Source organism: Lynx rufus, unplaced genomic scaffold (genome assembly GCF_022079265.1).
Source record: "Lynx rufus isolate CCGP_SWC_20201006 ecotype Redwood Valley unplaced genomic scaffold, mLynRuf1.p SCAF_1, whole genome shotgun sequence".
NCBI lineage: Eukaryota > Metazoa > Chordata > Mammalia > Carnivora > Felidae > Lynx > Lynx rufus.
In genome coordinates, this window is record NW_025814823.1 from 123,746,151 (window position 1) to 123,770,745 (window position 24,595).

Genomic DNA, 24,595 nt, shown 5'->3' on the forward strand with positions numbered 1-24,595 from the left:
GGGTTCGAGCTCTGTGTTGAGCTCTGTGCTGACAGCATGGAGCTTGCTTGGGATTCTCTCTCTTCCTGTCTCTGCCCCCCCCCCCCCCCCGCTTATGCATGCACTCTTTGTCAAAATAAATAAATAAACATAAAAAAAAATACAGAACTTAAAAAAAGTTTGCAAAATACCTGTAATTTTTTGGCAGTAAGTCTTCCAGAAATCACTCCTTTGTCATTATTTTGCTTTTTATGCTCATTTATCACTCCAATAATTCTTTGCTCTAGTTTGTGATTAATTACCACCTGTTGAATCCAAAAAGGTCCTGTCAATTAGAATCTAAATTATTACATAATATTTAATAAATAAATGATTAGAAGAAAATCACATAGTTTTCTGTATCCCTGCCAACAATCCAAGGATTTAAGCTAAAATCAGGTAAAATAATTATTATATTTTAGACCGCCATTGGACTATATCTGTACCACATATTTAAGAAAAAATGGGATATGAAAAAAGCAACATATGGCAAGGAAGAAATCCTCTTACAAACCCTCTGAAGCTGCATTGTCTTCGAATTGCTATCATAAAGACCGATTCCTAAGCTTGATCGTAAAGCTGAATCAGAATCCTTGTGGATGGAGCCCAGGAATCTGCTTAATGTAAACCCCAAGCAAACAGCTTTAAAGAATGGATGTTACACTAAAAAGAACACATATCAAATAAAAAATAAATACTATATAAATAGTAATAGTTAGGTAACACAAATTCTTTTGGCTCCCAATGTTTGATCTTGTTTTTCTATTAGCCACCTTGTATTCCTTTTTTTTGTTTCATATGTTCTTTCCAAACTTTAAACTTCAGAATACACAAACATGTACCTACAAACATGTACCTTTCCTTTACCACATCTTTACTGAATGCCTACCATGATCTATGCTCAAAAATATACTACAGAAATCAGTCTAGCACAGGAAACCTATATAAAAAGATACACTGTAAACCAGCATGGCAACTATTAAAAAAAAAATGGGACCACAAGAAAAACTGGTGAGTTATGAAGGACTTCTTAGAGGCTCCAGAGGTGACAAATGGAGAAGGAAAAGCAGGTCATTTTAAGCAGAGAGTTCACTGACAAAAGCCTAGAGTCATAAAATCACACGGGATTTGGAGGAACAATGAGATTTAAACTAAAATTTTAAGTGGAGAAGAATAATGGAAAGGAGGCTGGAAATGTACACTAAACCAGGTCTGAAAGGATGCATATGTTATCCTTAAAGATTTGTATCTTGGGGCACCTGGGTGGCTCAGCTAGTTAAGCATCCGACTTGAGCTCAGGTCATGATCTCATGATTTGTGGGTTTGAGACCTTCATAAGGCTCTGGGCTGACCGCTCAGAGCCTGGAGCCTGCTTCAGATTCTTTGTCTCCCTCTCTCTCCCCTCTCCCTCCTCTTTCTCTCAAAAATAAACATTAATTTTTTTTTTTTTAATTTGGATCTTACCCACATCTTCCTTAAGTTCCTATAGGCTTTCAACATATATGTTACGATTTACATCTATTGAGTACAAATCAGCAATTAATTTATAACAAAAATTTAAAATACACCATTTCTTTTATTTAAGAATATACCTTTTTCTTTCTTTTTCAAAGACAACATTTCTTGAAATGACTCAAGACCTCAGTACTCACTTTCAAAATAGATTTATCCAGATTTGCAGGACCTCCAGAATCATTTGTAGAATTAAAACTATAAATTTTCGGACCTGTATATAACAGACAACAAGTAGTCAAGGCAGTTTAATCATTAATAATTACTACATTATTTTTTCTCTAAAAATTGCTAAACATTAAATATTTGATTTCACCTCTCTTTTGCCTACTTCACCAAATAACTCAATCTACAAGTCAGCAATACTACCTCTAAATTTTCACAAACATTTTACCAATTAGCATTCTCAAGGTTAACAAGTTACTTACAAAGAGCAAAGGCATGTATATTTTTTAAATTAAATCTATGTTCACCTTTATATTTTTAAAGTCAGATGCTCTTCTGCGTGGCACTTAAAACTGAAGCAAGATCTCTCAGAGGATATTAGATTCTTGGCAGAGAAGATGGTTATTTTTGAAGAGAAATACTCCCACCTAAAGTATAAATGAGGCAGCAGCTCCTGTCATCTTCTCCTATTTTTTTTTAATCTTCATTTTTGAGAGAGAGACAGAGACAGAGACAGAGCATGGGTGGGGGATGGGAAAAGAGAGAGAGGGAGACACAGAATCTGAAGCAGGCTCCAGGCTCTGACCTGTCAGCACAGAGCCCGACACGGGGCTTGAACTTACAAACTGTGAGATCATGACCTGAGCTGAAGTCGGATGCCCAACCGACTGAGCCACCCAGGCGCCCCTCATCTTCTCCTATTGAGTCCAAGGGTTGCTGTACTAGTTTCTTAGGACAAATTACCACAAACATGGTTGGCCAAATGTAACATATTCTCTCACAATTCTGGAGGCTTTAAGTACAAAATCAAGTTGTCACTAGGACCATGCTCCCTTTAGGTTCTAGACAAGAATCCTTTGGTAATCCTTTTGGTAATCCCAGGAATTGCTTGCCTTGTTTGCCTTTTACACATGGGGCTTCACATGGCCTTAGTCCCTGGTGTCTGTGTTCACATATCTCTCTCCTTTCTCTGGACAATAGCCACTGGATGATTCCATCTCGAGATGAAATATCCTTAACTAATTTTATCTGTAAGGATCTTATTTCCAAATAAGGTTGCATTCTGAGGTTCCAGGTAGAAATGAACTTTGGGGAGATGGGGGTGGGGGGGTGGGAATGATACTACTAAACCCATTACAGTTGTCAAGTCTGTTCCAGCCAAGAGAAACACTATACATATCAGTTCTCTAACGAGTAACCATGAAGGAACACATATTATTTTCAAACCATTAGTCTCATGATCTGTTTATTCTCTTAAAAATCAGTGACGATCCCAAATACTTTTTATGTGAATTCTAACACTGATACACATCATGTTATAAAAAGGAAAAAATTTTAAATACTCATTAATTCATTAAAAAGAACAAACCCACTATAATATAAATACTTCTTATGAAAAATACCTACATTTTCCAAACCCTCCAAAAAAATGTTTTGGGTTTTTGCAAATCTCTTAATGTCTGGTTTCTCCAATCAATTTTTTGTATTATTATCATGTAGCCACTGAAAAATACCACTGTACACTCATGAGAAAATGAGTACAAATATGGCAAATAACATTTTAGATTAATGAAAACAGTTCTCATTTCATGGAGTCCCTGACAGAGAGGTTTCAAGAATTCCACAGGATCCCTTGAACACACTTGACAAACCACTACTATATGAGAATACTCCTAGAATCTTATAACGTCTACTTACTCTGCTGTTAATAAATCTCAAAGTAAGGATTTTTTTTTTTTTTTTTTTTTTTTTTTACTTTTGGAGAGAAACCTAAACATTAAAAGTTGCTTATTATGATTTTAAAGGTCAAAAACTTGGGTCTCTGTTGACTTAGAGTTTTCCTTTCAAGATGCTACTTAATATAATTAGCCATTTCAAAAGAAAAAAGTTTTGGGGTGCCTGGGTGGCTCAGTTGGTTAGGCGTCCGACTTCGGCTCAGGTCATGATCTCATGGTTTGTGGGTTCGAGCCCTGTGTTGGGCTCTGTGCCAACAGTTCAGCGCCTGGAGCCTGCTCTGGATTCTGTGTCTCCCTCTCTCTCTCTCTCTGCCCCTCCCCCACTCATGCTCTGTCTCTCTCAAAAATAAACATTGAAAAAAAATTTAAAAGAAAAAAGTTTTTCAGAGTAACTATTTACATTTGGGCAGTCTGAATTAGAGACATCAGTGGTTCCCTGAATCTATGCTAGTTCTACAGGAAGTACCCAAGGTTACCTAGAGTATATGAAAAGATAGTGACAATTCTGGCACATTATGGTTAATTTCCTTATCTTGTAGTCTTAAACTTTAATTCTAGTAACCTTGCTCATAAACTCAAGTCAATAGTCATAAATGCGAGTACATATCAGTAGTCCTTAACCATTTCTGTGAAGTCTCATCATTTGCAGTAAACTTATTCACAAATTTTGCATACTAATCAGTTTCTAAGTCCCAAAAACCACTGAGGGGATCCAATTATAACCCTTTTGGGAAAGGTACAGATGGTAGAGCAGTTTATTACCAAGACTATACTGAGAAGCAATTCAAGGTTGATGTGTTACTGATGAAGGTGAAACTATAAATTCCTTTAATAATTTTTTGTGTTGAAGACTGAAATAAGCTCTCCTTTGTCTTCTCCAACCACTCTCCCTAAGACAAACAACCGTATCACTTCTTAGAAGTCAGCTTATATTGTCAACTTCCAGAGGGCAAATAAAAGAAGCGCTGAGTCCCCAGAAAACCAGGGAGGGAATGCACACAGATACTGCTGCACATTCACTGGGTGCAATTAAAGGTCTCTAAAAGTGGGTATGTTTTCATTTTAATCAATAGGCCAAGGAACTAAGGCAACAATGAGATCTTGCCACAGAGAAAGTACCAATTAAATCAAGTAAGGCAATTTCTATTTTGAATTCTTCTTCTTCTTAAAACATGTTCATATAAGAGTTTTAATGAGTGTGAACGAAAGCTTCAGAATTTGAAATGCATCTTAAACAATTTATGGAAAACTTCCCAAAATATATTTATGCTTCCTGTTATATACACAGTACCATCAAGAAAATTCAAACCTTTTTATGATGTGTTATTATGAATATCTATAATTTAACTTGAAACCTGCAGAGCTAGTAAGAAGAATGAGCTTACTCAATTCCTCCAAAACTGCTCTAATTTTCTACTTGGTGATTCTGTAGTCTCCTTTCTTGTCAGCCGCCAACTTTCAGAATGTGCATGTAACCGCCATATTCTAATGTGTTATTCAGCAAAAAGTGAAGGCACCAGAAGAAAATAGTAACTCAAACTTAGAAATTAGTAACTCTATTTTCAAATGGAATTCTAAGTCAATAGGCCATGGAACAAAGATGGGTCCCACTCTTTTGCCAAATAAAGTGTACAGGATTTAGGACAGCTACTTGAAGACATTTTTCCATAAACTGTGGTTTTCTGTTTCAGACAGAGGGAGTTCTTGTAAATTTGACTGGAAATAACGATGTTAGTGTACAGTATATCCGAGGCAAAAGTATTATTGATTTCAAATTTAGAAATGATAGTTCATAGAACACAGCACACTATTTTAAAAAATATTTATTAAAGTTGAAGCACAGAAAAAGTGATTTCCTCAAGATGACTCTGCTAAAAAAAAAACCACACCAGCCAAAAAATCAATGTGTTGTTGCTAACTACTCTTTCTTTCACAACATATTCCTTTTATAATATACTGCATTTTGTATCACAGAGTGATTATAATAACCCACTATTGCTAATACACTCACTTTGAGTTGCTAGCGCTGGTGACAAGTGTACTGAGGCATTTTGGTTTGTTTCTGACCAACACTACACATTCGTAAGGGGATGTGAACCAGGTAAGGGATCTAAACAGGGATAAATAAGACGCAGTCCTTGTCTTCATGGAGCTCAATTACTAGTGGAGTCATTAAGTAACTAACTATGCAAACTGCGAAAGGGAAATACAGGGTATCTAGAGAATAAACGAGGATGAAATGATACAATCTGAGCAGTCAGGGTCTGTGAGGAAGTCCATACCACCAGAGCCACCTGACTAATCCTTTAAACATGTAAATTACCTAAGGTCTCTCCTACATTTAATGCCAACACTAGCCCCTTCTCTTTCATTCTACCCATGGACTTTCTTCTTTTTTTTTTTTTGTTAACATGCCAAACTTGTTTCCATCTTAGGGCCTTTGCCCTTGTCCCCTCAGCCTCAAACATTGTCTTCAGATCTTCTAATAACTGGATGCTTCAAACCACCTCAGCATAGATGTTTCCTCAGGGAAGCCATCCCTGTTCTAAGCAAAAACAGACTCTACTATTCAATTCGTTCTTTACCAAGTCACTTTTCTGATTTTTGTCGCACTTTTTGTTTTATTTGGATGACCCTGAAAAATATTTAACATGGTTTTATGAGTTAACTCATGACATTAGTCCCCCTAGTCTTGTTTCCTTCTTAGGATTTTTACATCTCAGCTAGGCTTAAGGATTTTCACAAACGCCAGCCTTACAGTTGTTAGTCCTCTCCCTCGATCGGTTCATGTGGTATCTCCAGGGCCTAGTCTTGCCTAGAACATAGTAGCAATTCAAAAATTATCTGATGAACAAATGAAGTGAAAAAAACAGGAGTGAGAGAATACTGAGAATTGTGCCAAGAGTCATTTCATGGCAGAAGACATTTTCTCCCTCTACGTGACAGGACAATTTTCAGAAAGTAATGATATGTACAATCCTTCAAATTTTTGAAAAGAGTTGAAGGGGAGTAGAACAATTACACTTACATTAACAACTAAAACAAGTTCAGAAATAATGTTTTTTCCTCCAAAGCAGGCCTACTATCATGTTATATAAAAATACCCAAACAGAAAAAAAAATCACGTCACAGTCTGCACAGCAGATTTATTTTCAGTGCTATATATATGAACTTAGTTATAAAATCTTTCCTACAAATTTCATAGACAACCTCTCATTTTTTCTCTCTTGACATTTGAGAAGGGCGTTATTGGATTTCACTATTTGGGATAGATGTGTTTGGGACAGATGGCATTCCGTTAAGAGAAAATGGCAAGAATACAAGGAGGCAGAAAGTCAATACCTGCACTTGGAACAATGAAAATACATTAGATTTGCTATAGGTAAATACAGGAATTAGTAGCAAGGCTGGAAAAGGGGTCTTAGATGCTAGATGAATGGTTTGGACTTAATCACAAAGTCAGTGCAGACGCTGTGAAAGAAACTGAGAAGTGCTATGCAGAAAGCAGCATTTCTTCAATATTAATCTGATGACTGCAGGCAGGACAAACTAGAGGAAGAAAAATAAGAGGTAGGGAGACCCATTAGAAAACTTTGTTGGTACTCCAGGAATTCATGAGTACCTAGACTGATGCATGAACAGCACAAAGTGCTGAAAAGTGAAAATGGTGTACACATGAAAAATGAAAATGGTGTACACAGAAGATAAGTGAAGATTGTATAAAGCATGGCAAGAGATTCGATGTGAGGAAGAAAGGAAGACATTAAAAGTAATTATTAACATTGAATAAAAAGGAATATGGAAAAACAAAAACAAGCAGATCATAGAAGCTAGTGTCAGGAGAGAAGGATAGTTTAGTATGAGCCCTGTTAAATTTGAGAGGCTTGCAATATAGGGTCAAAAGGTCCACGTAAATATGGAAATGGCTGACTTGAGATTAGAATGAAAACCAGGACTAGACAGAGTGAGTGAGGAATCATCTACAAAGAAAAAGACAGAATTAGTAATGGAAGTACTCTCCTAGAAGGACTGTAGATGGAGAACTATACTGTTACAGACTAACACCTTCATTGAGGGTCACGTTTTGGGGCAGGAGGAATAGGAAGCCAAAGAATACAACAAATGATTATAGAGTTGAAAGAATTCAGAGGCATATCAGAAAAGACAAGAGAATCCAAAAGAGGCTGGTTCAGAGGAAAAGAGCCACAGAATAATAGTCAAAGAGAAATGCTATGTATTTGTATTTACAAGCATCAAAACTTGGTAGTTAAAATGTTGCAATAAATTGTGGGGCAAAGATTTATTCACCTTGTAGGTGAAAGTTTGCTAAGTGTACACTTCTTTAGTGCCATCTTCTCTTATGCAAAGCTTACATTCCATGAGGACCTCAAAGACCCAAGCTCTTTCTTCACTCACCATCTCTGCACATGGAGTTTCTTAACTCTGCCAGGAATACTACACTATTTCCCCCATTCTTTACAGGGTAACACCTACCGGTCCTCCTGATCTCAGTTTAACAGTCACTTTCTCAAATAGACCATCTATGACCCCTCCTCTTCTCCAGTAAAAATTAGGTTAGCTTGTTAAAACCTTCTTCCTTAGTTTTTCTTTGTGGCACTTATCAGTTATAAAGCAATGGTGGTGGGATTATTTAATGCCCGTGTCCACCATTACATCAGAAAGTTCCGAGAGAGAGGTGATTTGTCTACATTGCTCGTCCCACCCCTAACATCATGAGATACAGAAGTATTCAAAAACATGTGTTGGACGAACATTTCGATAAGAACTAGAGGCAAACAAGCTAAACAGAACAAAATAGAGGATACCTGTACATGTTTTAGAGTCAGTTTTTATATAGGGGCCTGCTCATCTGTAGCCAGAATCAGCAATCTCTGAGTTATCAAACTAAATACACAGTGAGCAAAGAATGCATGACAGTGGTAAAGATTAGAAATATTTCCACAATAGGTTATACCCATATTCGGTGTTTAAGTACTAAAATTGTTATTACTTGTTCTTCCATAACACATGAAAACAGTGGTTGAAAATGATACGAAGATCAAGTACAAAAAGGGCCTGACTCCAGGAGATTAGGAACTCCACACATTACCCTCTGCATCAACCTAGCTAATTTAGATGATGGCTCAAGACTAATTCCTGCTGAAACGGGAGCAAATGCAATTTTTATTCTGTTCTCTTAAGAAAAAGCACGGTTAAGTGGGAGGTGACAGGCTGCAAGAGGACTACTGTCATAACTTCAGAGGCTCCCAAAGCTTACACTAACCTAGAACAAGGCCACCGCATAGAAACTAGCAGCTGCAGGTGTGGAAGACACAAATTTTGAGACCTAGGGTCGGCCCAGGTTGCGCTGGCTTCTACCGCGTAAACAGCAGCAGCTGCTCGGGGTGGAAAGCCCGGGGCCCCAGGACCGCTCGTACCTTGCTTGACTCGGGGCTCCCTGGTGCTAGCGGCAGCTGCGGGGGGCGGCCTGGCCACCGGCTTCTTGTTTTGGGCCTCCCCAGCAGCTCCGGCCTCGGCGGATTTGGCTCTGGAAGCAGACACGGCGGCCCGGACCGCCGCGGCCCCGGGCGCCTTGTGTTTCTTGTTCTTGCCTCCCATACTGCATCGATAGCAAAGTGCCCTGCTGCTCTAAGTCCCGGAACCACCGCAGCACCGTCTCCAAGTGCTCTTTACATTCCCCGGGTCCCACGCCGCCACACTGCGTCCTTCATCCGGGCTTCTAGGGCCTGGGCGACCGCTGAATTTCAATTGGTGCGACTCACCAAGGTTCCGCCTCCTCGCCTCCCTCTAGGTGCCTACCGCATGCCGGGCATTCTCGCCGCGCTCCTTCTTTAAGTTAGCGAACTGGCCGTCTAGTCGTGGTGGGAAAGGAAAAGTCGGAAGAGAAGAAGTCAAGGAAGAATTCTGGGGGATGGGGTTGCGTGACTAGACTACTTTTGTCTCCCATGGGGTACCGCTGAGGCTTCCCTTGGCGTCATTGTCGGTACGCTCGCAGAGCATCGTGGGTAGGAGGGAGATTCGGTCTCCCAGCTCGGAAAGATGGCGGACGCTTTCGGGGATGAGCTCTTCAGCGTGTTTGAGGACGACTCGGCCACCGCACCCGGCACTAAAAACGACAGAGAGAAGGAGAAGGGGAAATGGAAGGGGCCGCCAGGGTCTGCAGAAAAGGGCGGGTAAGAAAAATGTCAGGATGTTGGCTTGTTTTTTTTTCTCTTTCGTCATTGCTGAGGGGAGAAAACACAATATTCTGAAGAGCATGAGCAACTGTGGTGCAGACCGAGTGGCATCGGGAAGTGAAGGGTTTTGGGGAGAATGTTGTTTTGGTGAGTTGGGATTTTGGCGTTCCCCGGTGCCCGCAGACAGCTTGAGCTCCTGCCACAGTAATTCCTTAACACCTAGGTTGCTGGCTCTACCTCCGTGTGCGCCGTGGAGTCGGGAGGACAGGTGAGGTGTATCTGTTAGGTTCTGTGGCCCACGATACCTGGCACAGTCTTTAATGAAACTAATGACCAGTTGAGTAAAGGGTTAAGGAGCTTAGAAAACGTCACTTGAATTGACTTGGAACGGGCAAATCGCAACAGGAGGACTCAGGAGAGATTTAATCTCCAAGCTGTAGCTTTTTGCCCTTAAAAAAGAACGTGTCTGCTACTAAGGTTGTGAGGATTGAATGTGAATGCACCTATGTACAAGCACCCAATAGTGCTTATCATGTAATAGATTCTCAAAAGCTGGCTATCGTTGAGTTTACTAAGAAAATTTTTGAAACGTAATGGTTCCTAAACATATGTACTAGATTGATGCATAGAACTATCGTAAAGTGTACGATATTGTTTATAGTACAGCAAGGAAAAGCTGATATTTGGATTAAAGTAAAAGATGATTCATTCTTAACAAAATTTACTCTTAGCTAAGGGAGATACCCAATAAATAGGATTAAATTAGACATGATTTTTCTCTCAAGGAATTTTTAGTCCTGGTAAAGAGGTAAAACCAGGTACATGTTTTAAAGGTTAGTAGGTGATTGAGATAAAATAAATTGTGTATAAAGTGCCGTACAGTTCCAAAAGAGATCTCTGTGTCATTCACGGATTTTTTTTTTTTTTTTTTTTTTTGAAAGAGAGACAGAGTGCAAGCAGGGGAGGGGCAGAAAGAGAGGGAGACACAGAATGCAAAGTAGGCTCCAGGCCCCGAGCTGTCAGCACAGAGCCCGTTGCGGGACTTGAACTCACAGACCGCGAGATCATGACCTGAGCCGAAAGTCAGCTGCTCAACCGACTGAGCTACCCAGGTGTCCCTGTCATTCAGGGATTCTTACATGCAAGAGGCTATTCTGGGGAGAGGAAATGATTTGTTACTGGCGGGCTAGAGGGAGTGTTTGTTTAGGGACAAGAGATAAAACAGAGTAAAAGTTGGTTTTATTTAGACTGTGAAGGATGTTGAATGTCAAGCATGAGAGTTTTAATTTCATTTTTAATACCACGAATTTTTCCTAACTTGGTGATTGGTTAAGTAGAGTGGTAGTTTAGGAAAATTAATGTGATAGCGGCTGTCAGAGTATGTTAAAGGAGGAAAGATAATAAAAATAAGAAAGGGAATTAGGGAAGTGTTTTAGTTTATTCATTTAGGAGATGAAAAGAACCTCAATTCAGGAGGTAGCAGAAGGAAGGAAAAGGAAAGGTGGAAAATGCTGTGAAGGAAAAAATTGATGTGTGTTAACAATGAAGCAGGTAAGAACAATGGAAAAGGAGTCAAAAGAGATTTTTAAAAAATATTTATTTTGGGGAGAGAGCAAGCAGAGGGAGGGGCAGAGAGGGGAACAGAGGATCTGAAGCAGGCTCTGCGCTGACTGGCTGACATCAGTGAACCCCATGTGGGGCTAGAACTCACAATCTCGAGATCATGACCTGAGCTGAAGTCGGGCACTCAACCGATTGAGCCACCCAGCTGCCGCAAAAGAGATTTTGAATTTGGATAACAAGAAGAAGAAAAATATGGAAATTTACAGGAGATAGTGATTTGTAAATAAAATTAATTTGACTTGAGACGAAGGAAGTGATAATACTATATCCAAATGGAGGTATCCAGTGGGCAATTTTAATTAGGGTTTGGGCAAACCTTAGGACAGGAGGTTATGTCTACATATAGGGATGTTTGAATTGGTAGTGTTTGAGTTGGAGATCCTTTGGGCAAGTATAGTGATGCTGAAGACAAAGATTAGAGGGATAGCAGAACAATCACTGTAAAATGTCTTGCAAGTGGGAATGAAACACAGTAGAAAAATAGTGTTTCTCATTGAGTTAAAAGGAGTTGGGAGAGGGTGGGGGAACATTTAAGGGAAAATGAGAAAGACAGGTTCTTTGCTTTTATTTTTTTTCCGAATAGGAATAATTAATAGTTACTGTAGTTTGGGCAACTACAATATAATGAGGATAATGCACAAGTAATTTCCCACTTTAGTAAATACTGTGCTTCAAAATTACTAAGGTAAAATTAATTCACTTTGCATTGTACTAGTGGTAAGCTGTTTCCACGAACTTCTAAAGGAAGAGTTTGTAGGATACAAAAATCATCAAATTTACATTTTAATTTTATTAGGAAATATATGAACATTAGAGAAGGGAAACACATAAGAAAATACAGAACACTAGGGACTTAAGGGATTTTATTTACTAACAACATTCCTTTTTTTTTTTTTTTAAGTTTACTTATTTGTTTTGAGAGAGAGTGTTAGTGCACACAAGCAGGGGAGTTGGGGGGCAGGGTGCAGAGGATCCAAATCTGGCTTTGTGCTGACTGTAAAGAGCCCTATGCAGGGCTCGAACTCACAAACCATGAGATCATAACCGGAGCCCAAGTTGGGCACTTAACCAACTGAGCCACCCAGGCATCCCCTGGATTTTCTTTCTTAGGCTGTCATTTAACTAGTTCCTGTATCCTCAAGTATTTACTGTAAATTGTCCTTTTATCTAAAGCTTCACTGTCCACTACGCCACTGTAGCTATTGCATACTTAAACTGTAGCTAGTCAGTATTGAGATAATGCTGTCAATGTAATATGAGATTTTGAAAACTTAATTAAAAAAAACGACAAACTGCCTCATGAATCTTTATCTTGATATGTAATGAATTGATAATGTTTTCCATATATTGGATTAAATGAAATACTGTAAAACTGGTTTCTTTTTAACTCTTAATGTGGTTTTTAGAAATTTAGAATTATGTGTGTAGCTTGCATTATATATGTATATATTAGATAGCTCTGATAGAATTGATTAGATTCAGGTTCAGTTTTAGATAGGAATAATTCATAGTGGTGCCATGTACTTCCAATTGCATTGTATCATAAGATTACATCATGAGACATATGTAGTGTTATTTCACACTTTTTAAGATTGATCATTGGGTTAAGATAGATCAATCTTACTCCTCTTCAACTTTTCACATGATGGGTTTAGCACGCACCTATGTTGATTGCCTAGCTCCATTATTTTGTTGGTGGTTGGCAAAATGGCAGTTTTTCTATTTTTGTCCTTTCTACGTTTATTACCTCACATCCATCTATAAAAAAAAAAAAAAAGAACACTCTCATACCAGCTGTTACCTTGAAATACAGTGCATAGAAGAAATAGGAAAAATGCTTGATAATTTATCAATTTTAACAGAGATTAGTTGTGTCCTAAGGAACTTCCAATGGTGACCAGCATGGGTGTATGATTATGTGTTTAGCTTCTTGATGAATGGATTTTCATGATTTGATGTGTTACACTCCTTTGCACTCATTTTTCTTTATCTTTTTTAAGCTTTATTCGGGTATATTTGAAGTATCCTAAATCACTGCCACAATCAAGACTCCCAAAAGTTCTGCATGCCTTTTTGTGATGCACCCCTCTCTCCAGTCCTCCTTCCAGGCAACCCCTGATCTTTCTGGCACTGGCGAACAGCTTGCATTTTCTAGAATTAAATTTTAAATGAAATACTACAGTATATATTCCTTTTTGGTCTGGTTTCTCATATTCATTGCTTTGAAGATTCGTTCAGTTGTGGTGTATATCATCAGTTCCTTTTTGTTGCTGAGTGGTGTTCAGTTTTATGGATGTACCATATATGTTTATACCTTTATCTTTTGACGGACATTTGAATCATTTGCATTATTATTTTTCATAGTCCTACCAATGCTAATTCTTCGTGTTGGCTCTTGTCTCCTTTCGACAAGCTTAATCAGTCTTAGATAGCTTCTCTGTTTTTTGTCAAAAGATACTCTTGACTCATAGTATACGTTTTCAGCCCAGACCTGGAATCTGGTGTCTCCAAAGGGTCTCTAGTTCCTTATAGTGGGAAATGTTCTTTAGGGCTTCGAGTGCTCTTGGGTACAGGATTTCATTGCTTTTAGGTCTTTACTGTGGAAAGAACTGGGGAATCATTGTTTTTAGAAAAAAATAGAGTTCATGCTGACATTTACAATACAATTAATATTATAGGGTCTTTATTTGACTTTTTTGGTTTTTATAGTTTTATCCTTTTTTTTTCTGAAAACGTTCATCCGTAACAATATTACATAAACTTTATTTTATGTATTCTTATAATATTTAAAAAAATAACAGTGTATAATAATACTGCAATTCAGAATAAAATATTGAATAGATTGTGGTTCTAGTTCATGGTTCTTTTTGTCCTTAGAAAAAATGTAGCACACCAACAGTGAAAATACTCTGTAATAGTTCCTTTTTGAAATGTTTATGCTACTAATTTGATACCTGTTATGTTCACTTGTTTCAACTTATTTTCCATTTTAAGGATTGCTAAAATTTTTAAATTTTTTTTTTTTCAACGTTTATTTATTTTTGGGACAGAGAGAGACAGAGCATGAACGGGGGAGGGGCAGAGAGAGAGGGAGACACAGAACCAGAAACAGGCTCCAGGCTCTGAGCCATCAGCCCAGAGCCCGACGCGGGGCTCGAACTCACGGACCGCGAGATCGTGACCTGGCTGAAGTCGGACGCTTAACCGACTGCGCCACCCAGGCGCCCCAGGGATTGCTAAAATTTTAATTTTTAAATCATGGTAAAACAGTTTATGGTTCCAAAATCAAAAGTATAAAACAGTATTCTTGATTTTATCTTTGCCTCTTCTGTCCTGTTTGTTCCCTCTCCTTGAGATTTTGGTTTCTTTTTAATATTTCTTTTTTTAATTTTTTTTTTTTAATGTTTATTTTTGAGAGAGACACAGAGAGACAGAGCATGAGCAGGGAAGGGGCAGAGCGGGAGAGGGACACAGAATCCGAAGCAGGCTCCAGGCATTGAGCTGTCAGCACAGAGCCCAAATTGGGGCTGAAACTTGCAAACCGTGAGATCATGATCTGAGCTGAAGTTGGACACTTAACTGAGCCACCCAGGCGCCCCTCTTTTTATTATTTTCTTTCTGAAAATACACATGTGCATGTCTGTCTTCACTCATTTTTATGCAAAAGGTGCCATTTAAAAACTGTTCATCTTTTTTCTCTTAACATGATGAAATACAGATACCTCCATGTTAGTGTATAGAACTCTTACATTGGGTTATTTTCAGTTTTTTACTGTTACAGATAGCCTTGTACATGTCTGTCTGTTTTTGAAATTTTTAAAAATTTTTTGCCATGTTATTTTGGCATAGATTCCTAGTAGAATTATGAGGTTAAAGGGTAAATGTATGTAGTTTTGCTAGGTGTTGCCAAATTCTTTTCCACAGGTGATGCACCTTTGTCTTCAATGGTGTGGCAGGCCGAATGATTCATCTCCCTCTCCCTCTTAATGATGTCCTTGTCTCAATCCTGAGAATAATTGTCAGAATTAAGAAATTAACATTGATACAGTACTATTATCTAATCTATAGACTTAGTCATATTTTGCCAATTACTTTAATATCCTTTATAAGAAAAGGGTTCTATGTTGGATTCCATGATGTGGTTGTCATGTCTAGATATAACATACGTTCATGGGGTTTCAGTAATAAAAAACTTACTCTTAAAGGGTAAGCTTGTTATATGTGACACTTTATTTCCATCTTTCTGTTTAACTCACGTGTTTCAAGGGTGCAAATTCCACATGTGACATACATACCAAGCTGTAAGAGAAATAAATAATTGGGGACCTAGAACTCTAACATAACAGTCTTAAAGAATAATATAGCTCTTCTGAAGGAAGGTATCTATAAATTTAGGTTTTAAGTTTCTCAGAGGTATAGGAATTAATTTTTTTGTTTTATGATTGTCACCAGCTGCTAGTAGGTTTTAAGTGTAGTGGTTTTGTAGATGCTTACTAAATCAGGGTTAGAGTAGTGGAATGTTAGAACTAGAGGGATCTTCAGTATCTTCCAAATGTCTTACTTTACTGAGGACCAAGGATATTGATGGCTTGTCCAAAAGAGATTCATATAAGTAGTTAGCAATAAATAGACTGAGCAAGAATGGTTACCTTTTCCACTAAATTGGGAGGAATTGTGTTTACATATTTCAAGTTTTGCTAAGCATCAAAGAAGAACCTTTGTTAGCGAAAGATTGTTCAGGCATACCTCAGAACATTACCACTATTTGATACTCTTATTTAAAAAAAACAACTTTCTAAGTAAAACATAAAAAGATAAGTGTGAAAGTCCATAAGTTGAATTTTCATAGAACAAACACACCAATGTAACCCCCATTTGGGACACAAAATAGAATATTTCAGACATCCTTCTTTTTCCCCCAGAAAAGTGACTATCTTGATAATGTGTTAGGTTTTTTTTCTGTTTATGACTGTAACGTAAATGGAATCATTTAGAATACATTCCTTCGTGTCTGGCTTTGGGTCAACATTGTTCATAAAATTCATGACAGTAGCTATGTCAAATTGAATGCAGAAGCAGATGCAGAGTCTAGATGCATACTTTTAAGCCACACATTAAAGAGATTCGCAAAAATATAAACAATGTCACTCTTCTCATTAAAGATTATTTTTGAAAATACTTATTTTTTTATCAGGTGTCATTTATGTTAAATCTAACAGTAATAATGTTAACATAATGTTAAAATAAGATTGTTTCCATCTTAAAATGAATTAATAAGTAAATATTTTTTTAATAAGAAAACTTTTCAATATTATTATCTAATGTTTCAATATTATTATCTAATCAATAGGTATAACTACATAAACAAAATTCTTTGGAATTAATCATTTTTAATACAATAAATAATTCTGAGGCCAAAAATTTGAGAGCCACTGATTTGGTATAGTCTAATTTATATTTTCATGATGAGCACTTGTTTTCAGTTTATTTTTGTATGCTTATTGGCCATTTGGATATCCTCTTTTATAAAATACCTGTTGCAGTCTTCTGTTCATTTATTTATTTTTAAATTTGTCATCTTCACTCTATTTTAGTTACATAGCTTTTGCCAGTTATATGTGGTTCAGATATCTTCTTCCACTCTTTTGTCTTGCCTTTTTACTCTCTTAATGATATCTATCTATCTATCTTTTGGTCGTCAACTTATCCTTTATTAAAATAGTGTACTTTGTAGTTCTTAACTAGCTGGGCATTCCACTGCACCACTATTGATGTCATCTATGATATCATGAGTGTGGCGGCCATCAACATTGCAGCCCACAGACTGAGTGGTCCCCAGAATCTCTTTAATGGTTCCAGAGAGTTCCCTGGCTAATGATCCATGCCGCATCTCTCAGGCAATGTTGACAATCTCATCAAAAGTGATATTTCCACTGTGCTTAATGTTTTTCTGCTGCTTTCTGTCTCTTGGACGTTCCTTGAGGGCTTTGATAATCAGGGCGGAGGCAGAAGGTACCACTTCAGTCTGGGCCTGTCTGTTCTGAATGGTCAGTTTCACTGTAATCCTCAGACCCTTCCAATCACCAGTTGCCTTGGTGATGTCATCACCAACCTTTTTACTCTCTTAATGATATTTTTTGATTAACAAAAATTCTTGGTTTTAGTTCACTCTGATTTATCAAACTTAATTTTTGGTTAATAATTTTATGTACTGTTTAGTAAAATATAAAAATAATTCTCTCATTTTATCTTCTAGAGGCTTTGTTGTTTTGCCTTTCACAGTTATATCTAAAATCCACATGTAATTGATTTTTGGATGTAAAAGCATGTGGGTCAGATTAAATTCCCCTTGGCTTTCTAGTCTACCAAGTGCCATTTATTGTCATTACTTTTGACCAATGAATCCAACCACAAAAAATATTCTCTAACTGTAATATTTTGGTAAAAGCAAAAGTATTAAATGTTTATTGAAGGTCCTCTTGTATGTAAATGTTTAACATTGTTTTAATTCATGGTTTTTAAAAATATTAAGTTAGTGTGAGCTGTAAAATATTTTTAAAGCAAAACTTCCAAGAAACTTTGAAATATCAAAGGAGTGATATTCAGTTTTATTAGGGTATTCTGGGCTTTAGCCAGTTTTGATTTGTTTCATCTCCTTCCATGCCTTTTTCTGTTAATGACATATATAATACATGGAGTAATATTTTATGGAATCATCCTTAAAGTAAAAACTGCAGAACTAATTTTTAACCATTTACTTTTCAGGAAACGTTTTGATGGTAAATTACAATCAGAGTCAACTAATACTGCAAAAACCAAGAGAGATGCAGATTTTGAGGGCACAGATGAACCCATATTTGGAAAGAAGCCTAGGGTGGAAGAATCAATAAATGAAGATTTAAGGTAGTATTCCCATTGGCATAAATGTCAGTAACTCTTAAATGGTTGCGTGAAGTTTTGAAAATTACTTAAATGATGCTACTTTATGAAAGTGTTAAATTCAAGAAATGAAAAATATATTTTAGTTATATATTCATACAAAAATATAGAACATCTGTATAAGTTTGGGGAAATGGAAGACAATATAGAAGAGTCATATTTTAATGTTTTAGAATCCAACTTGTGAGAAAGAATCGTGAAGCCTGATTTTTTTTTTAAGAAAAAAACCCCACATTTCCTTTATTTATTAATGTCAAAGAATAGGATGGAACACAGAGAGTGGAATAAATGGAAAGAATAAAACGGACCCAATGGAAAAAGTAATTGAAAAGGAATGTTAAGAGGAATTAGATTTTTACTGTTACGTGTTGGAATAGAGTGGCTCTGAATCTCAAGACTGCTATCAGTGAGGGAGACCATGGATTTCTCTGACTGAAATAGCTGGTATTTCTCTTCTCTTTATAAAAGTTGGTGTCAGTTACTTAGGTTAACCTGTTTGTTATTGTGTGGTGGATCTTCACAGCTTTACTTCTTGTATGCCATATTTTGGCTTGGCACTACCGTGAAGAATTTACTCTGAATTTTTTAAACTATTTAGCTGTTGTAGTTAGCAGAAGTTACTACTGTAAATGGTGGTAGATGTGTCACTGAAATATTTCTGATACACCGTTTTCCAAAGCTAGTGGAATAGGTTACAGTATAATAGTGGCAATTTAAAATCATTGTTGCTTATTATAGTAACCCTTGGGTTTTGTTCAAAGTATGATTGGTTATTGATTTAAATAAAAATCAAAACCAAATAAGAATAATCTAGTATAAAAATACATCTATTTTTCTTTACTTTGTCCACAGTCATGTCCTTTCAGAATCTAAACAGAACCTAGATGAGTATAACTTAAGATTTTGAATAGGGAACACTTCTGTTAATTATAGCAATGTCTGTATTAAGCTATTTTGTACTCTCTATCATGTAATGGTTTTTATAACGAGCTTCATGTTTTGAAGTAGTGACAATGCTTTGGAAGGGGTACTTTTTTTTTAAATAGTTACTGGAATTCAGCTGACATAATTCTTTGAGTAATCCACTTGGCATCTGTTCTGTATTTGTAAAATAGGTGTTAACTGATTTTGAATTCTCAGCCTATATTTGAATAATGTGAAAACTTCTTTGAATATTCTTAATAGCCAGATTTTTTTCCAATTTGTAATACTCATAATTAGGCAGTTTCCTTTTCCTTAGCAATTCATACAGGAGGCTTGTTATCTAATCATAGAAAAATAATGTATTTTAACACAGCTTTAATACTTTTTTTTTTTAAGTTTGGCTGATTTGATGCCCAGAGTCAAGGTACAATCAGTTGAAACTGTTGAAGGGTGTACACATGAGGTAAGCTCAAACAGTATATGGAAGTTGGTGTTATAAATGGAAGTTTGCTTTGGACTATCTAATATGATCAGCAAGCCATTTAGCCTCAGGGGCTTTAGAAACAATTACAGTTTCTGTAGGGTATATAGTCAGGTGGAAGGAGCTGGGGTTTTGTATCCTAACCTGAGCTAGTATCTTGAACAACACTTTATCTTGAACATCACTTTATCTAACTACAGTTTTGGATAAATTTCTTAACCTTTTTTTTTTTTAATGTTTTTTTTTTGAGAGACATAGAGACAAGGCACAAGGGGGGAGAGGCAGACACACAGAATCCGAAGTAGGCTGCAGGCTCTGAGCTGTCAGCACAGAGTCTGATATTGGGGTTTGAACTCATGAACCGTGAGATCATGACCTGAGCCAAAGTTCGATGCTTAACCAACTGAGCCACGAGGCGCCCCAAATTTCTTAACACTTTTGACATTGTTTTTTAAAATTTTTAAATTTGGAATAATGTGTTGGTTGTGAAGATTATAGAAGAAAATTAGTGTAAGGTACCCAGCACAGAGTAGGTGTTCAATACCCATTCATCCCCTTACTCCTAAAGTCAAGTAACAGTGCCATTTTATAGGTCACATGCTTTTTCATGTCCTGTTCTGGTTACTGATACATTGCAATTTCATTATTCGCCACAAGGTGGTAACCGCTGATAGCTTGTAGTACCCCTTTTAGAAGAATTTATAAATATAAGGGACTAAAAAACAAGAGAACTGTAACACTGTTTATACTAATAAAATCTTATTAAAAGTCTTTATTGACTAAGCAGAGTAATTCCGAATTAAAATGGCTTTTGATAAACATTTATCACCTTATTTTTTTAAATACCTGTTTTTTAGCACTTGTTTCTATGAGTTCCTTTGTATTCCTTTAGATTAGCACTTAGTTTGGAATTTGTAATACCCATTTGATCATTCAGTACTTATCTTAGACCCTATTCAATGCTCTGGTATTAAAAAAGATGAGGGGAGGGTGGCCACACAATTTGCTCTTAAGAGGTCACAAGTTCTTGCTGTCCTTCACAATTCTCCACAATCCCTCCTTCTGTCACTTCTCAGTTTTTTAGCAGCTAACTTTACCTTTTACTTCATTTAGAGGGTTGAGGCTATCAAATTGGAGTGTCCTCTGTTTATAACCTTCACCAAGCCTGTTCACACCTGTCCTGTCCACTAAAAGGAAAAGGCAATGCTAAGGAGGCTTGTTCAGTTAGTGTTCTTAGTTGTAACTTGTCATGCTTTCACAATGACCTAGAAGCCTTCATTTTCCCTTGTTTCTAGAGTGGAGTCTCTTCTATATTTGCCCTTCCCTATCAGCATGTGAATATTCAGAAGATTCTCTTATTCTAGGTTGCTTTTCAGCCACTATGTTGTTTTTTTTCCCCCTTTTGTGGTCATTCAATCAGTATATATCTTTAGAGTGCCAGGAACATTGTATTATTCACTAAGTATAAAGAAATAGAAGACATGTGGTCCCTTACTTTAGAGAGTTGCTATTGAGTGCTCTGCTAGGAAAATCCCTGCTAGACTTTCTAACTTGCCATTCATTTGTATAAATACACTATAATTAGATTTCTTCTTTCTCCATTTCTTTCAAACTGTTGTCACAAGAATCACCAATGACTATTTAGTATGTCTGTTTGACTCTTGATCATTTTGCTGGTTTTTTATTTATCTGACTCCTTAGTCTCTCTTTTCTGCCTATTACACTTTAGTGTTACCCAGACTGTTCTCAGAGAATAAAAACAAAAACTTTTTGATTCTTATACATGTGAAACATAACCTATTATTCTTGCTGCTGTTAAATCTTACAGAAGCTAAAATCTTAATTGCTTCACATTGATGTTCTTGGTTCATGTCATAGAAAGTACCAAAAGAGATGTGAGAGGGTCACTCAACTGATCAGATACAGCCATATAGGTTAATCATATCTTAATGGGGATCATAACATGATTTGGAGTCTAGGCTTCAGATTTTCAGATCCAGAAATTTGATTTTCTCAGTGTACCAACAGTTGTGCTTTCTTGGATAGACTCACTTTTGTCATATTCATAAGAGATGGAGGTATACAAAAACATGTCATTTCCTTAATTTAAAGCATAAGTAGTTGTCTCACTATCAAACTACCTGTAAATTTCTCAGAATCCTAATAAAGGGGAATATACAGTATTAAGGGTAAGACTAGTGAAAACTATTCTGTCCCCCAGAAGTATTCATTCATTAATAAAAACACTTGATAAGTATTTCTTAATGTATGCAGGATAAAATACCACATTCTCATCTCACCTTTATAGATTCCATTTATAATGTCACAGTCCTTCTAACACATTCATTATACTGGGTATATTCATTAGGTTTCATAATTTACTAAGTTTCACTATTTCAGATTACGATCAGAGTCTAGTTATTCATTTTTTAAATACAATCCACATTGTGGTTATATGTTTGACCCTGAGCAACATGAGTTTGAATACAGATTTTTTTTTTTTTTTTTTTTTTTTTTTAAAGTAAGCTTCATGCCCAGTGTGGAGTCCAACTTGGGGCTTGAATTCATGACCCTGAGATAAGAGTCAGATGCTTAACTGAGCCACCCAGGCTCCCCTAAATGTAGACTTTTTTTTTTTTTTTGATAAATACAATACTGTAAATATATATTCTCTTCCTTAGGATTTTCTTAATTTCATTTTCTCTAGCTTACTTTATCATAAGAATACGGTATAAAATACATGTATATAATATGTGTTAATCAACTATATTACCAGTAAGGCTTCTGGTTAACAGTAGGCTACTGATAGTAAAGTTTTAGGGGAATCAGAAATTACACGTGGATTTTTGATTGCATGGGGGGTAGGGGGGGTTGTTGCCCCAAACCCCATGTTCACGGGTCAGCTGTAATTGAGTTGGAAATTTACTGAAGATTTCTTAGTATTTCTAAGGTGGGTAATCTCATGTAATACTTGCTTATTTAGGTTTTGCTCTTATAAATTATGTCTAATTTTAGTGTGTACCTTATTTTGCCCCTGTGCATTATTTAAACACTAAATGGTTTAATTCTTGGGAATTTAGATACATTATGAACTGCTGCTCTCCAGATCTTTTTTTTTTTTTTTTACACTTTTATTTCAAAGAGAGCGCGAGTACCCACACAAGCTAGGGAGAGGGGCAAAGGTAGGGAGAGAGAGAATCCCAAGCAGGCTGTATGCACAGCATGAGCCTGACACAGGTTTCAGAGAGAGAGAGAGTGAGTACCCACACAAGCTAGGGAGAGCGGCAGAGAGAAGGAGAGAGAGAATCCCCAGCAGGTCTATGCACAGCATGAGCCTGACAGAGGTGTATCGATCCCACCACCCTGGGATCATGATCTGAGCTGGATTGGGCACTCAGCCGACTGAGCCACCCAGTTGCCCCTGCTCTCCAGATCTTAACCTTCTTTACTGGAGGAAAAGAAAGTTTCTGCTTTAGGAAATATGGAGTATTATTTTATTCTACATGGTTTTCTTTCATGTGGCAGCATCCGTTTTTATGTCCATTTAGCTTTTTTGAGCATTCCTTAATATTAGGCAGTACATTACATGTGGAAAATACAAAGATAGCTAAGATAGGTCCTAGACCTTAATAAACACGATTTCTTTAGGGAAATGGACTTAAAGGGTTTTAATCCCCTTACCGTTAGATAAACATAAGTAGAGATTTTTTGATTATTGTAGGTTTAGCATTTGTCTTGTTCTTAAAAGCAGTTATTTAATTTTATAGTGTCTAAGACTGTAGCAGACCCTATCACTTGTACTTTTCAAGCCAGCATTAATTATGGAATGTTGAATGTTCATCAGTTCTCGAATAGTAAGTTGGTGATTTTTGTTTTAACATTAGGTTGCACTTCCTGCAGATGAAGATTATTTACCACTTAAACCTCGAGTTGGAAAAGCTGCAAAGGTCTGTACTTTGGGCAGTACAGTTTGTACAGTTTTGTGTCTCTTTTCTAAAAATCTTAAAGATAAATTCTTTCAAATGAGATTTTTATACTTCCCAGTGTGTGTATACCAAGAAGAAGCTACCTGAAGTCAAATATAATGAGAACCAAATCAGTAAAGTACCATGAAGAAAATCATGCATGATGTGATGAGATTTTTAAAAATGAAAGTAATGATTCTCCACACTCTTAAAGAATTTAATGAAAAATAAGTCAATCTTTCTCTAGAAAAAAAGCATGTGTGCAATGTCATACATAAAGTTTGAGAAGTTTAACAAGCTTTTAATGAAACTTAAACTCTAATGCTTATGTTAAATGGATTTTGAAGTACTGGTAGACCTTAAATGATAATTCAGATTTTCAGAGTCATTTTTTCTCTAAATGAAAAACGGAGCATTTCTTCAAGTCTAGTAGATGTATTTATTTTTCTGCCTCTGCTCAGGGAACTTAAGTGAACTCGAGCAGAGTTACCATCCGAATGGAAAGTACCTATTTTAGGGGTTGCTGTGAAGGTTAATAATATATGGAAAATGTGTTGCACAGTGCCTACCACAAAACATGTTGAAAAATGGCAGTGTTACTCTGTTATAACTAATATAACGTGTATGTTAGCATAGTAAATTGAAAGATAGCAGAATTAGCTTCTGTGCTGTTTAAAGGTGTTTTTTTGGTCTTCCTGATTTTCTCTGGTGGGTGTCATAATTTTTAAATAGACTCATAAAGAAGTGTTCCCAGAATGCTTCTGGGGGGGGGGGCTAGCATCTCTTGATTTTAAGTGTGTTCTGATATGGCTAGATATTTTCATGCCAATACTATTTTTTTCTTTTATAGGAATACCCGTTCATTCTTGATGCTTTTCAAAGAGAAGCCATTCAGTGTGTTGATAATAATCAGTCTGTTTTAGTATCTGCACATACATCAGCAGGAAAAACTGTATGCGCTGAGTGAGTAGCTTTCTATTTAAAGGAAATTTTAGGCCTGTTAATATTTGTTCCTACGCTGGTTTCTGATGTTAT

At 36.7% G+C, this 24,595-nt stretch overlaps 2 protein-coding genes and 1 pseudogene across 2 annotated transcripts in view; 1 reads left to right on the forward strand and 2 right to left on the reverse strand.

The window, feature by feature from the left end:
• The window catches only part of DHX29 (DExH-box helicase 29), a 45,848-nt gene extending 36,599 nt beyond the window's left edge, over positions 1-9,249 (reverse strand). The window contains exons 1-3 of the mRNA XM_047086563.1: positions 8,870-9,249; positions 1,671-1,744; positions 171-284 (exon numbers count right to left, since the gene is read on the reverse strand). Coding sequence (XP_046942519.1) covers positions 171-284; positions 1,671-1,744; positions 8,870-9,050 — 369 coding nt within the window. The 5' untranslated portion in view covers positions 9,051-9,249. The remainder of the gene's footprint in view (positions 1-170; positions 285-1,670; positions 1,745-8,869) is intronic.
• Positions 9,250-9,335: 86 nt separating this feature from the next.
• MTREX (Mtr4 exosome RNA helicase) overlaps positions 9,336-24,595 on the forward strand; it is a 106,608-nt gene continuing 91,348 nt past the window's right edge. The window contains exons 1-5 of the mRNA XM_047086584.1: positions 9,336-9,625; positions 18,017-18,154; positions 19,511-19,577; positions 23,480-23,542; positions 24,411-24,523. Of these exons, the coding sequence (XP_046942540.1) occupies positions 9,492-9,625; positions 18,017-18,154; positions 19,511-19,577; positions 23,480-23,542; positions 24,411-24,523 (515 nt within the window). The 5' untranslated portion in view covers positions 9,336-9,491. The remainder of the gene's footprint in view (positions 9,626-18,016; positions 18,155-19,510; positions 19,578-23,479; positions 23,543-24,410; positions 24,524-24,595) is intronic.
• Positions 16,989-17,627, reverse strand: LOC124517849 (60S ribosomal protein L12-like; annotated as a pseudogene).